Source organism: Heteronotia binoei, chromosome 12 (assembly GCF_032191835.1).
Source record: "Heteronotia binoei isolate CCM8104 ecotype False Entrance Well chromosome 12, APGP_CSIRO_Hbin_v1, whole genome shotgun sequence".
In the NCBI taxonomy this organism is placed as follows: domain Eukaryota; kingdom Metazoa; phylum Chordata; class Lepidosauria; order Squamata; family Gekkonidae; genus Heteronotia; species Heteronotia binoei.
In genome coordinates, this window is record NC_083234.1 from 74,898,335 (window position 1) to 74,910,840 (window position 12,506).

The 12,506-nt window shown below is 46.8% G+C and overlaps 1 protein-coding gene across 2 annotated transcripts in view; it reads right to left on the bottom strand.

Annotated features, from left to right (window-relative positions):
* The window catches only part of KYAT1 (kynurenine aminotransferase 1), a 40,560-nt gene extending 28,518 nt beyond the window's left edge, over positions 1–12,042 (bottom strand). Inside the window, exons 1-2 of one of the 2 annotated variants that reach the window (XM_060250513.1) lie at positions 11,886–12,042; positions 2,255–2,389 (exon numbers count right to left, since the gene is read on the bottom strand). In XM_060250513.1, the coding sequence (XP_060106496.1) occupies positions 2,255–2,338 (84 nt within the window). In that variant the 5' untranslated portion in view covers positions 2,339–2,389; positions 11,886–12,042. Of the gene's footprint in view, positions 1–2,254; positions 2,391–11,885 lie in introns of those variants that run through there. The other variant, XM_060250515.1, reaches the window with a different exon arrangement.
* Between the last annotated feature and the right edge of the window lie 464 nt (positions 12,043–12,506).

A 12,506-nucleotide genomic window follows, 5' to 3' on the forward strand; every position in this document is an offset into this window, starting at 1 on the left:
ACATTCCAGGTGGGCTGTCCTCCTTACATAGCGCGGGTAGAGAGAAGATTTGATTTTTGAAGTGGGAGAGAAGACAAGGACAACCATCTGAACTAGATATCGTGTCACACAGATTTAGGGTTGCCAATCCCCAGGTGGGGGCAGGGGATCCCATGGTTTGGAGGCCCTCCCCCCACTTCAGGGTCATCAAAGAGTGGGAGGAGGGGAGGGAAATGTCTGCTGGGCACTCCATTATTCCCTATGAAGACTTATTCTTATAGAAAATAATGGAGAATTGATCTGCAGGTATCTGGGGCTCTTGGCGGGGGATCTGTTTTGAGGTAGAGGCACCAAATTTTCAGTATAGCATCCAGTGCTTCTCCCCCCAAGTTCCAAAAAGATTGGGCCAGGGGGTCCAATTCTATTAGCCCCTAAAAGAAGGTGCCCCTATCCTTCATAATTTCCTGTGGAAGGAAGGGATTTAATAGGTGTGTGGTCCCTTTAAATATGAAGACCAGAACTCCCTTTGGAGTTCAATTATGCTTGTCACACCCTTGCTTCTGGCTCCACCCCAATGTCTCGTGGCTCCACCCCCAAAGCCCCCAGATAGTTCTTGAATTGGACTTGGCAACCCTACACAGATTCCAAGGTGCCTTCTTTTGTAAGCAACATGCCCCTTTACATGATGGCAGCTGAGTCTCTGCCAGAGGCCAAGAAGACCACGCAGGAAGTCGGGGGCCCTCAGGTTGCCAGCTCTGAGTTGGGAACTACCTGAAGAGTTTGGGGGGTGGACCTGGGAGGGACTTCTGCAGATCTCTGCCATTGAGAGAATAGCTGTAATAGCCGGAGAGCTCAAAGTAGAGTTGCCAATCCCCAGGTGGGGGCAGGGGATCCCCCAGTTTAGAGGCCCTCCCCCCGCTTCAGGGTTGTCAGAAAGGGGGGGGAGGGGAGGGAAATGTCTGCTGGGAACTCTATTATTCCCTATAGAGACTTATTCCCATAGGAAATAATGAATTGATCCGCAGGTATCTGGGACTCTGGGAGAGCTGTTTTTTGGGGTAGAGGCACCAAATTTTCAGTATAGCATCTAGTGTCTCTCCCCAAAATTCCCCCCAAGTTTCAAAAAGATTGGACCAGGGGGTCCAATTCTGTGAGCCCCAAAAGAAGGTGCCCCTATCCTTCATTACTTCCCATGGAAGGAAGGCATTGAAAAAGTGTGCTGTCCCTTTAAATGTGATGGCCAGAACTCCCTTTGGAGTTCAATTATGCTTGTCATAGCCTTGATCTTGGCTCCACCCCTAATTTCTCCTAGCTCCACCCCCAAAGTCTCCTGGCTCCATCCCCAATGTCCCCAGATATTTCTTGAACTGGACTTGGCAACCCTAGCTCAAAGCCCCACCTGGAAACTGGCTCAGACCGGGATCCGGGACACGCAGTTTCAAATCTCACTCTGCTGTGGAAGCTCATTGGGTGACATTGGGCCAGCCATGCATACTCCACCTAACCTACCTCACAGGGTTGTTGTGTCAATAGATTGGAAGAGAATTCTGTTGCTTTGGGCCCTCACTGGGAAGAAAGAAGCGGGGGCATAAATAAAATAATCCTGATGCTATAAAGGCAACAGCTGCTGACATAGCAATGTTTTTGAAAAACTGCACAGCCAATCAAATCTCCACTGGCCAATCAGAAGCCTAGGTAGGCAAAAGCCCTTCAGCTCTGTCCACTTCCTAAAAACATTTGGCGGATGCCAAGAGAGGTGCTGTCAGGCGCCATGGCACCCAGAGAATCAATATTGTGGCCCCCTGCATTAGAAGAAGAAGAATATATTGGATTCCTATTCTGGCCTCCACTCTGAAAATCAGAGTCACAGAGCGGCTCACAATCTCTCTTATTTTCCTCTCCCACAACAAACACCCTGTAAGGCGGGTGGGGCTGAGAGAGCTCTCACAGAAGCGACCCTTTTAAGGACAACTCCTGTGAGAACTTGTGACTAATCCAAGGTTACACCAGCAGGTGCATGTGGAGGAATGGGGAATAGGCACACTTAACCAACTACTACACCAAACTGGCTCAGACCGGGATCCGGGACACGCAGTTTCAAATCTCACTCTGCTGTGGAAGCTCATTGGGTGACATTGGGCCGGCCATGCATATTCCACCTAACCTACCTCACAGGGTTGTTGTGCCAATAAATTGGAAGAGAATTCTGTTGCTTTGGGCCCTCACTGGGAAGAAAGGCGGGGGCATAAATAAAATAATAACAAATATTTGGTACCTTAGAGTAGCACAAGCAGAATCCAAGAGGATTATTTCTTCTCAGAAGCACCTGAGTCCAAGAGAGCCCAGATCTCCTGAGCATGCCACTGAGGCAAGCGGCTTCCAGTCAGAGAGGCGTGAACTTCTGCTATTCCTACCCAAGCACAGGCACAGAAACAAAGAAAACCAAATAGTTATTGTCACAGGGTTGCCAATCCCCAGGTGGGGACAAAAACAAGAAGAGAAATCACATGGAACAATAGGCAAACCAAAAACTTCTGAAGGTATATGTGATCCAAATTACTAGGCTGTAATGTCCATAAAAAAACAGTCAAGGTAGTCCCCTGTGCAAGCACCAGTCGTTTCTGACTCTGGGGTGACGTTGCTTTCACAACATTTTCACAGCAGACTTTTTACAGGGTGGTTTGCCATTGCCTCCCCAGTCCTCTACACTTTCCCACCAGCAAGCTGGGGACTCATTTGACCGACCTCGGAAGGATGGAAGGCTGAGTCGACCTTGAGCCAGCTACCTGAACCAGCTTTCGCTAGGATCGAACTCAGTATTTAATAAATCAGATGTCTCATAGAAATGTCTCACACAGGTATGGTTCATAGTAGAACAAATATATCTTCAAATCCCAAAAATCTGTGGATTACAACAGGATTGTTAAGGTGTAGTTCCTGTTTCATACATCCATTTCTTCAGGCTTGAGATTTATTGAGAAACCCAGAAATTAATCTGGTGCCCAATTCTATTTAGTTTCCAAGGTATCAGACGGTCTCCACAATTCTATAGCCAGCAAAAAAGCTCAGTCAGGCTTACAATCTACGGTTTTTGGGATTTGAAGATATATTTGTACTACTGTGAACCATACCTGTGTGAGACATTTCTATGAGACATCTGATTTATTAAATACTTTGATATACGATATGGACATTACAGCCTAGTAATTTGGATCACATATACCTTCAGAGGTTTTTGATTTGCCTAATCCCCAGGTGGGGGCAGGGGATCCCCCACTTTGGAGGCCCTCCCCCTGCTTCAGGGTCATTAGAAAGTGGAAGGGGGGAGAGGGAAATGTCTGCTGGGCACTCCATTATTCCCTATGGAAATCGATTCCCATAGGGTATAATGAAGAATTGATCTGTGGGTATCTGGGGCTCTGGGGGGCTGTTTTTTGAGGTAGAGGCACCAAATTTATAGCATAGCATCTGATGCTTCTCCTCAAAATACCTTCCAAGTTTCAAAAGGATTGGACAAGGGGGTCCAATTCTATGAGCCTCCAAAGAAGGTGCCCATATCCTTCATTATTTCCAGTGGAGGGAAGGCATTTAAAAGGTGTGCGGTCCCTTTAAATACGATGGCCAGAACTCCTTTTGGAGTGCAATTATGCTTGTCACACCCTTGCTCCTGGCTCCACCCCCCCAATGTTTCCTGGCTTCACCCCCAAAGTCCCCAGATATTTCTTAAATTGGACTTGGCAACCCTATATTCTCATCATTCAAAGCAATACACATTTTGCTGTTGTAAGCCTTGTAAAAACATTCTGTTTAATGGGACACTGTGGCTGGATTTTCCTTACGCTGTTTAATGGGACACTGTGGCTTTGCCTGCTCAGAAAACAGTGCCCTCTAGAGAGGCGATTTCCACACCAACTAGGCGAGAGGCTACTTGCTAAGCCACAAGACAGGAGAAGGAGGGGCGGTGGGCTCCAAGAGTGGGAAAAAAAAGCCTAACTATTTTTTTCTCAGGAGATGGAGGGTTTTACTCTGGAAGAGTTCCAGAGAAGGCTGCTTGTCAGCTAACAAGAAAGGTAGATGGAAGAAGAGGGGCCATCTTCTGGCATGGGCCTTTTGTTTTTAGAGGTGTCATACTGAGCACACTGGACACCCGATGAATCTTTGTGGGGAAGTTTACTGCAATCAACATGCCACCCCAGAAAAAGCCTCAGCTTGAATGGCCACCCCTTCATTTCGGATAACAAAGGCACCATGCAACGCTTCAGATGAAGAGAGAAATAGCCAGCCAGGCTCCTATGGCATTAGATGGTCCTTCAACATCTATTTAGAGTGGAGAATCTATTTAGAGCACTGTAGGACTCTGAAGATTGTAATCAGCACTTTGAATGGAGCCTGGAAATAAATCGGTATCCAATACATGTTCGTTAGCTTAGGGGAAAGCTACGCTTTATGTTTTATTTATTGACATCAAGTCACAGCCAAGTTATGGCAACCCTGTAAGGTTTTTGAAGCAGGAGACATTCAGAGGTTGTTTGCCGTTGCCAGCCTCTGTGCCATGACAAATAGAGGCTTCGTATTCCTTGGAGGTCTCCCATCCAAAAATTAACCAGAGTCAACCCTACTTAGCTTCCAAGATCTGACAAGATTGGGCTAGCCTGGTGAGGCCGTACAACTGGCTTCTGTGTTCTGAACTAGCTGAAGCTTCTGAACCGTCTTCAATGGCAGCCCCGTGGACAGCATGCTGCAGTAGTCTAGCTTGCAAGTATCTGCAAAATAGACAACTGTAGGCAAATAGCTTTTTTCAAGGAAGTGCTGCAGCTTGCAAACCAATCACAGGTGGTCAAAGGAGTGGCGTGTCGCAGAAGGGATCGAAGCCTCTATTTGTCAACAAAGATCTAACAGTGCCCCCAAACCAAGAACCTGTGCCTTCCCTATGGAACATGACCCCATCCAGAAGGCTGGCTCCTCATTCTCTCATTTGCTACAGAATCTTTAATAAGCAACAAAGGTGATATTTGTGCCAGTTTACAAAAATGAATCTTTTACTATATGACAACCATTTTTTAAAAAAAATTTAAATGAATTATTTACAAACAGCTCAGTAACTACAAACATCCTCCAAGAACGTATAGAGCGCTTCTTACAGGGCCTACTGTAAGCTCCAGGAGGACTGGCTACATCAGGGGTGAGTGGCCTAACATGCAAAGGAGTTCCTGCTACAAAAAAAGCCCTGGGTGAAATTAGTTATCAGTGGGAACAATTCAAGAAACATCTTCTCTTTGGCTTGTCTCCTGGAACATTGGGGCAGCCTATGTTTCCAAATGTCTTTTAAACAGGAAAAAAACCAAATAACATCAACAATTATAAGCCAAGCTTTTGAAAGGCCTTTGCCCTTAGTAGGTGTCAGGCCAAACTTCCCGTTTGGAGATGCCTCCAGTTGTGGCAGACAGCTAGGAAAGAGACACTTGGCTGCGTTGCCAGATTTTGGGGGCATGGAGACCATCCACCTGTTCCTGCTTACGCATCACCCTGGAATGAGGAAAAAGCGGAGAGGAAGCTGCCACCCACACGCTGGCATCCTGGAATTCATGGAACATTTGCAAATATTTGACCACAGTTAAATAACAGGCTGCCAATGGGCCAGGATGCCAGACCTATTCACCACGCTGGGAAGAATCCCTGGCATAACTATTTCCTTGCATGTCTGAAGCAACATAGTCATCTTAGCTTAGTCATCTTTACAAAAATCTTGTAAGGGAGACCAGTATCACTTCCATACAGAAGCTGCCTTATCTGAAATCACACCCATAGTCTCTCAACGTCAGCAGATCTCCAGGGAGGAGGAGGAGGAAGATTTATACCCCGCCCTCCACTCTGAATCTCAGAGTGGCTCACAATCTCCTTTCTCTTCCTCCCCCACAACAGACACTCTGTGAGGTGGGTGGGGCTGAGAAGGCTCTCCCAGAAGCTGCCCTTTCAAGGACAACCTCTGTGAGAAAACCAAGTGCTAATGTTTTAAGTTTTTTAAAATAATATTTATGTTTGTCTGTGTCCTTAATAAAATTTATATCTCTGCTACCTAATCTTAAATATGGCCCAGCCTAACGTGGCTCAGCCCAACCTGACATGGCCCGGCCCAACAAGGTCTCATTTATATCAGATCCGGCCCTCATAACAAATGAGTTTGACATCACTGGCTTATACTGTGAATAAAACTTTGTTCACATTAAAGGCACCATTGGATTTGAACTTTGTCTATTGTTAAGGGCTATGCGATTGCCAACTTTTCAACCAATGAGTGAATTCTGGGGCAGTCAGATTAGATATGCTGATTAAATTTAACTCAGCTCTTCACTTCCTTTCAGCAACCACGGAGCTTACTTTTGTGCCTGGAAGGAGGCAAACCTGTTGCCTTGTGTTCATTTGCCCCCCCCCCCCCCATGCTGTGCATTGCGTGTTTGTTTCCTCCACCACCAGCAGGTGGAGTTAAACTTAAAAGAAAGCAAAGAAATGTTTAGGGTAAAAACTCCCGTAATTTGGTCAAGAGCCTTTAAAAGGATGAAAATAGGGCTTCTTCACCCCACCCCCATGGCCATTGGTATAGTCCACTTTGTTGAACCAAAGTGTAACTCAATCTAAAGCCAACATTGCGGTCTTACAAAAGACAAGTCTGCAGATCCAAGAAACTGAATCCAGGCAGATACAGCCTGCTTTTCACAAGCATTGGCAAGCATTTTCTGTACTTTAGCAAACACTTCTCTTTGGCAAAAAAAAAAAAAAAAAAACCCTACAGCCTAACACTGTAAAACATTTGCCTTAAAAATGCTATGAAAAAGAATATGTTCAAAAACTCTCTGCCCTGTTAATACAACAGTGGCAGAATATACCATGATCAGTTCCCTGTAATTCTTTCTACACAAGTTCTAAAATGAGGCCATTGATCAAAGCCCATGTTTAAGACTACCACGATGCAAAGCCAACTAAGGCCCAGTTCGCCGGAGTCTCAGAGTGGCCCACAATCTCCTTTCTCTTCCTCCCCCACAACAGACACTCTGTGAGGTGGGTGGGGCTGAGAGGGCTTGCCCAGAAGCTGCCCTTTCAAGGACAACCTCTGCACCTGGCAATCAGGCTGCCTCGGAACATGTGTATTGCCAGGGCTTTTTTTTTTTAAGAAAAAGCCCAGCAGGAACTCCTTTGCATATTAGGCCACAGCCCCTGACATCACCGTTGTTTCACGTAGCGCCTTTTTGTAGAAAAAGCCCAGCAGGAACTCCTTTGTATATTAGGCCACACCCTTTGACATCACCATTGTTTCACACAGGGCTTTTTGCAAAAATAAAGTCCAGCAGGAACTTATTTGCATATGCGACCACACCCTCTGATGCCAAGCCAGCCAGAACCGCATTCCTGTGCGTTCCTGCTCAAAAAAAGCCCTGAGTGTTACCAGATCTTTAGTTACTTGTCATTTAAGATGAAAGGCACCCTGGGCTCATCCACATCTAATTTTACACACGGAGACATGGGAGCTGGCAGCAGTGCTGAATTAAGGTCACTAAGGCAAGGTCATTATCACCCACAACTGACCTGACTTATCGGTATTAAGTATTTCTCTCTGTTTGCTTGCTTTATGTTTTACTGCTTTACAGGTAATACTACAATACAGAGCCAGCAGCTTTGTAGAAATAAAGCAGCACCACCACCCCCCTCCAGGATTTTGTTGCCATGATCTCCATACTGCCAACAGACGTCAGTATCAGCATATTAGTCCTTTGACTATATAAAAAAGGAAAGATGAAAATGGGTCCCAAAACACTTGATTGTAGAGCAGGGATCCCGAACACGACATCCACATAGGGTTGCCAGTCTCCAAGTGGGACTGGAGAGAAACCGGAAAGCTTTGTGTTACAGCAACCTCTTAAAGTTGTACTGCGTCAATTTCTTCTAATGACAAATCAGAGAATCTTCAACCCCAATCACCCATGGAGTGCTTTTTAGGTGAGTAAACAATCTTCCATCCATTCAACCCATATAACAGCAACAGGCAAACTTAATTACATGTGCTGTTTCACTAGGCAGCTTTTTCCTGGATGAAAGATTATAGGCAGTGAACATTTAATTGCATTTGCCTTGTGATGAAGAACAGAGTTTAAGATACAAGAAGTGGAATTGGGACTGCGGTTTCTTTACCATCTGCTTCATACCTGTGTGCTATTGTATGCCTAAAAGACAAGTAAAAGCATTATAATTGGGATTGAAGATTCTCTGGTTTGTAATTAGAAGAAATTGATGGAGTGCATCTTTTAGAGGTTGCTGTAACACAGAGCTTTTGGGTTTCTCTCCAGTTCCACTATCTGTGTGCTTCTTGGTTGCTAAAGCCTCCAGGTAGGGTCTGGAGACTTCCTGCTTTTACAGCTGATCTCTGTCACGGGCTGGGGCGGGGTCAGGCAAAGTCCAGGGACAGTCCAAGGCCTGTAGCTGGTGAGCAAAGAGGGTCCGATGCGCCAAAACCAAATCACAGTCCAGGTATCGCAGGTCAGGGGTTCAGAAGCTGAAGTCGGGGGGTCCAGAAGTCAAAGCTAAAGTCAGGGGGTCCAGAAGCCAAAGTCAGACGCCGACGTGGATGCTAGAACGTCAGGTAAGTGACTAGTTGCTTTCACAAAGCCTTCTCCCAAAGCCCACAGCTATATAGCCCTCTGCTGTCTGTTGCCCATTTGGGCTAAGTGCTGACTCAGAGGGCGGCCAGGATCCTGCTAAGACTCACGCATCCTTACTCCTAGAAGAGCCAAGATCCTTTCAAAACTCAGGGCTCAGGGAGCGTCTTGCTTGTGAGCGTGCCGCCCTCCTTTGATCCCTGAGGTCCTGGCGAAGGCGGTCACGCACCCGAGCCACCCGAGAGGGCGAGGCAGGGGGGCTTGAGTCTTCTCCCGCAGAGGGCAGGGGCACTGGTGCAGTTGGCCGGGGCACTGGTGCAGGTGGCAGGGGCACAGTTTCTCCTGCAGGCTCAGCTTCTTCTGCAGGGTCCCCAGCACCCATGACAATCTCCAGCTGGCAGAGATCAACTCCTCTGGAGAAAATGGCTGCTTGGAAGGGCATTGGGCCATGCTGAGGCCCCTCCCCAAACACCACCCTCTCCCAGATCCATCCCCAAAGTCTCCAGATATTTTCCAGCACAGACCTGGCAACCCTACATCCATCCACGGTACCTGCTGGTACCTCTCTTGGTGCCCACTGAGTGTTTTTAGAAAGCGGGTGGGGACAAGTGTGGTTTTTGCCCAGCAAGGGTTCTGTTGCTTTGGCATCAGCTACCACCGCAGCACAAGGAGCTTCACTATGTGACTGAAAGTAAGCTGTGGCAGCCCTTCTGTGGCTGGCTCTGCAGCCTATGGCAGCAGTTTTATAGCGGCCATTTGGTGGTTGTGCCCACCATGCTGTGTCAGAACTCCAAAGGAGCCCACAGGCTCAAAAAGGTTGGAGTCTCCAACTGTAGAGAGTCAAAAGGCCTACTTCTCAATCCGGTGCTCAGTCTACATCTGGGCTGTATCACTCAGAATTCAGGGCTTCTTCATTTAAAAATCCCTGCACATAGAAGAACGGGATGCCAGGGGAAAGTAGTCAGCTAGCTTTTGATGCACAGGGGACTTTTTTTTCCCATTTGCACAGTAGATAATTCAGTCCCAAGAGCATAATTCAATCCCAAGAGCATATACCAGCAGTCTGAAACACACAGCCGAGACGGAGGCTGATTGCTAGAACAAAGACTAAGAAGTGCTTCCCCTTGCCCATTGCAGCTTTTTGCCTTCGCCACTGATAGATTTTCCTTTCTTTGTACTGTTGTGTACCTATCACTTCCTGTATGTGACCAAATATGCCTTATTTCTTTTGGATATTTCAGAAGTCCTGCTCAAGGTAGTTTGCAATTAAAGCAAGGTCAGAAACTCTGCAAGTTTGCTTTGAAGATGCTATGGAAACTTGCAGCTCTTGAAGACGAAACAGAGGATTGACTAAAAATGAAACAAAAAGCAAACTTATACAGCAAGCCAAGACTCCTTGTACGGCATGTGGACTTGTAGACGATCATAGAGTGAGCCAGGGGTCCCCGACCCTTTTGAGCCCATAGGCCCCTTTGGAATTCTGATATGGGTGGTGGGCACATCCAGGGGTCATTTTGTAGAAAAAAAGAGGTGCTGGAGCTCATTAGCGCAACTCATTTGCATATGCCACACACCCCCAACGTCACCGGAAGGTGTACTCAATTATATCACTTCAGCTTCTACCTTAACGTGCTTCTTGAATTATAATTGTCATAATAAACCATCATACTTTTTAAATGACTTTCTCCTGTGTGGCCACAGTGGCATGATTAAGATTCCCATATATGTTTGGGAATCTTCCTCCACCAGGAAGAATCGCACTGCTACAGGACCAACCCTAAATCAGACTTTTCCCTGCAGCCGCTGTGGCCGGACCTGCCTGTCCCACATTGGTCTTGTCAGCCACCAGCGAGCCTGCAGCAAACGTGGACTATTGCACCCTTCTTAAATCTTCGTTCGCGAAGCCAAGCCGAGAGAGAGAGATACGTTTGGGTTATTTTCCCTTTTCTTTTTTTTTTGTGTGTGTGTGGATAAAAGTATTAGAAAGTTTGTCAAATCTTGGAGTTCAGCAAAATTCTCACAGAGGGTTTGAACAATGGAGCCCAGAAGCAAATATTACCAGGGGGGGGGGGGAGAAAGAAAGAGCACAATAAAATTTAGAATTCCAGAGCTCTGCTCCTGTGAGCTCCTGCCCAAAATGAGGCCTGGACTCATCCACAGAATGACCGCTTTAGCACAGCCATATGTGTAGAGGAAGCCCCAGGGGAGAAGAGGGATAATTTTTAAAAATACAATGGGAAAGAGGAAAAAGAATGGAAAAAGGATGAAACCAACCCTGTGGTAGAAGCTGCTGTTGAAACAATGTTCTTGTAATCTGCCCAGCTAGTCTGATCTCCAGTGACCAATCAGAAGCACTGCTGGGCAAGTGTTCCACTTGGCCCCACCCTCTTTCCAAAAACACTTGGCCGGTACCAGGAAAGATGCACTACATTGGGGACACCTGGGCTAAGATCGTCCTCTTTCTGTGGTGCTCTACAGAACAAAGATGTGCATGAGAAGGAGAACCTTGAAATACAAATCTCTGACTTCCTGTTCTCTCAGGGAGCCTGAGACAGCTGACCTCTATCCATTCCTGTCCTCACAACAGCCCTGTGAAGTAGGTTAGGCTGAGAGAACAAGTGACCCAAGGTGCCCTAATAACAGCCAAACAAACCGAAACCGAATTCTGCCGTTTGATTGCCGAACGGATCGCCTGGGCCCTCAGCAGAAGGGAAATTTGGACCACAGCTGCAGAACTTTATAGAAGAGGGGTTAACTCTGCCACCAAATGGAAATGCACCCCACCCCCCTACACACACACACCATTTAAAGTCTCGGTAGGCTACAGACAGTGCGTCCCTTCCAGTCACGGAGTTCAAACTTCCCATGCAACTTGGCCCTATCCTCTTTGGCACAGCAGTGTTGGGAACTTCCTTCCTCCTTTAAATCCGCTCTCATCAGCTTGGCATATTTAGAGGGAAATTCTGATTCTAAGGAACCATACCAGTCCCCCAGGAAGAGCAGAGCCCATTTTACTAACTGGATCCCACTGGACTGTTTGCTACACGCCCCCGGGTCTCTAGGTATGGTTAGACACAACGGCAAGTCTCAGAGCAAGGTTTGCACAATGGAAACTTCACTAGAGACACAAAACAACCAGTTAAAAGCAGAAATGTTTATGCAGGAATACCATGACTTTAGCCTCAGAGGAGGAGGGCAGCAGTAAATGCAAGCAAATGGCAAAAAAAGAGCAGCTTTTGGAATGGTGGCTTCACTTACTCAAATCACTCCAAATCTCGTTCACGCCTGAGAATCCACCGTGTACCCCAGGGTTAAGCGTTACACTCTAGGATGTGTTTCCCTCTCCCACTGCTGCTGAATGACTTCCTGGGTGGTGACTGAGCAGGGCTACTGACCAATCCTGAGAAAGAAGGGCAGGGCTTCCCGGAGGAGGGAGGGAATGCCACAGTTCCTATTGCTAACACCTGCTCAGTTCCAGAGCCCTGCAAGCTTGCTGAAGCCGAAACGACCAAGAGGCTTGTGGCATGTGAAAAACAGTTGTGTCTTTGATGAAGCAGGCTCTGGATCCCAAAGCATCTGTCATCGCTATTACATGCTTGAGTCCAGTGGCACCTTTAAGACCAATAAGCTTTTGTGCGCACGCACACTCCTTCAGATACCTGCATCTGAAGAAATGTGCATGCACACGAAAGCTTATACTTTGACTAAAACTTTATTGGTCCTAGCACCTCTGGATGCAGACTTAGTTCTGTCACTTCAGATCAACATGGCTACCCACCTAAATATTATATGTGTATGTACATACATATATACGTTTTAATTTACCGCTGACTTATGGCAGCCTGCCTCTGCGTAGCAACCTTGGACTTCCTTGGTGGT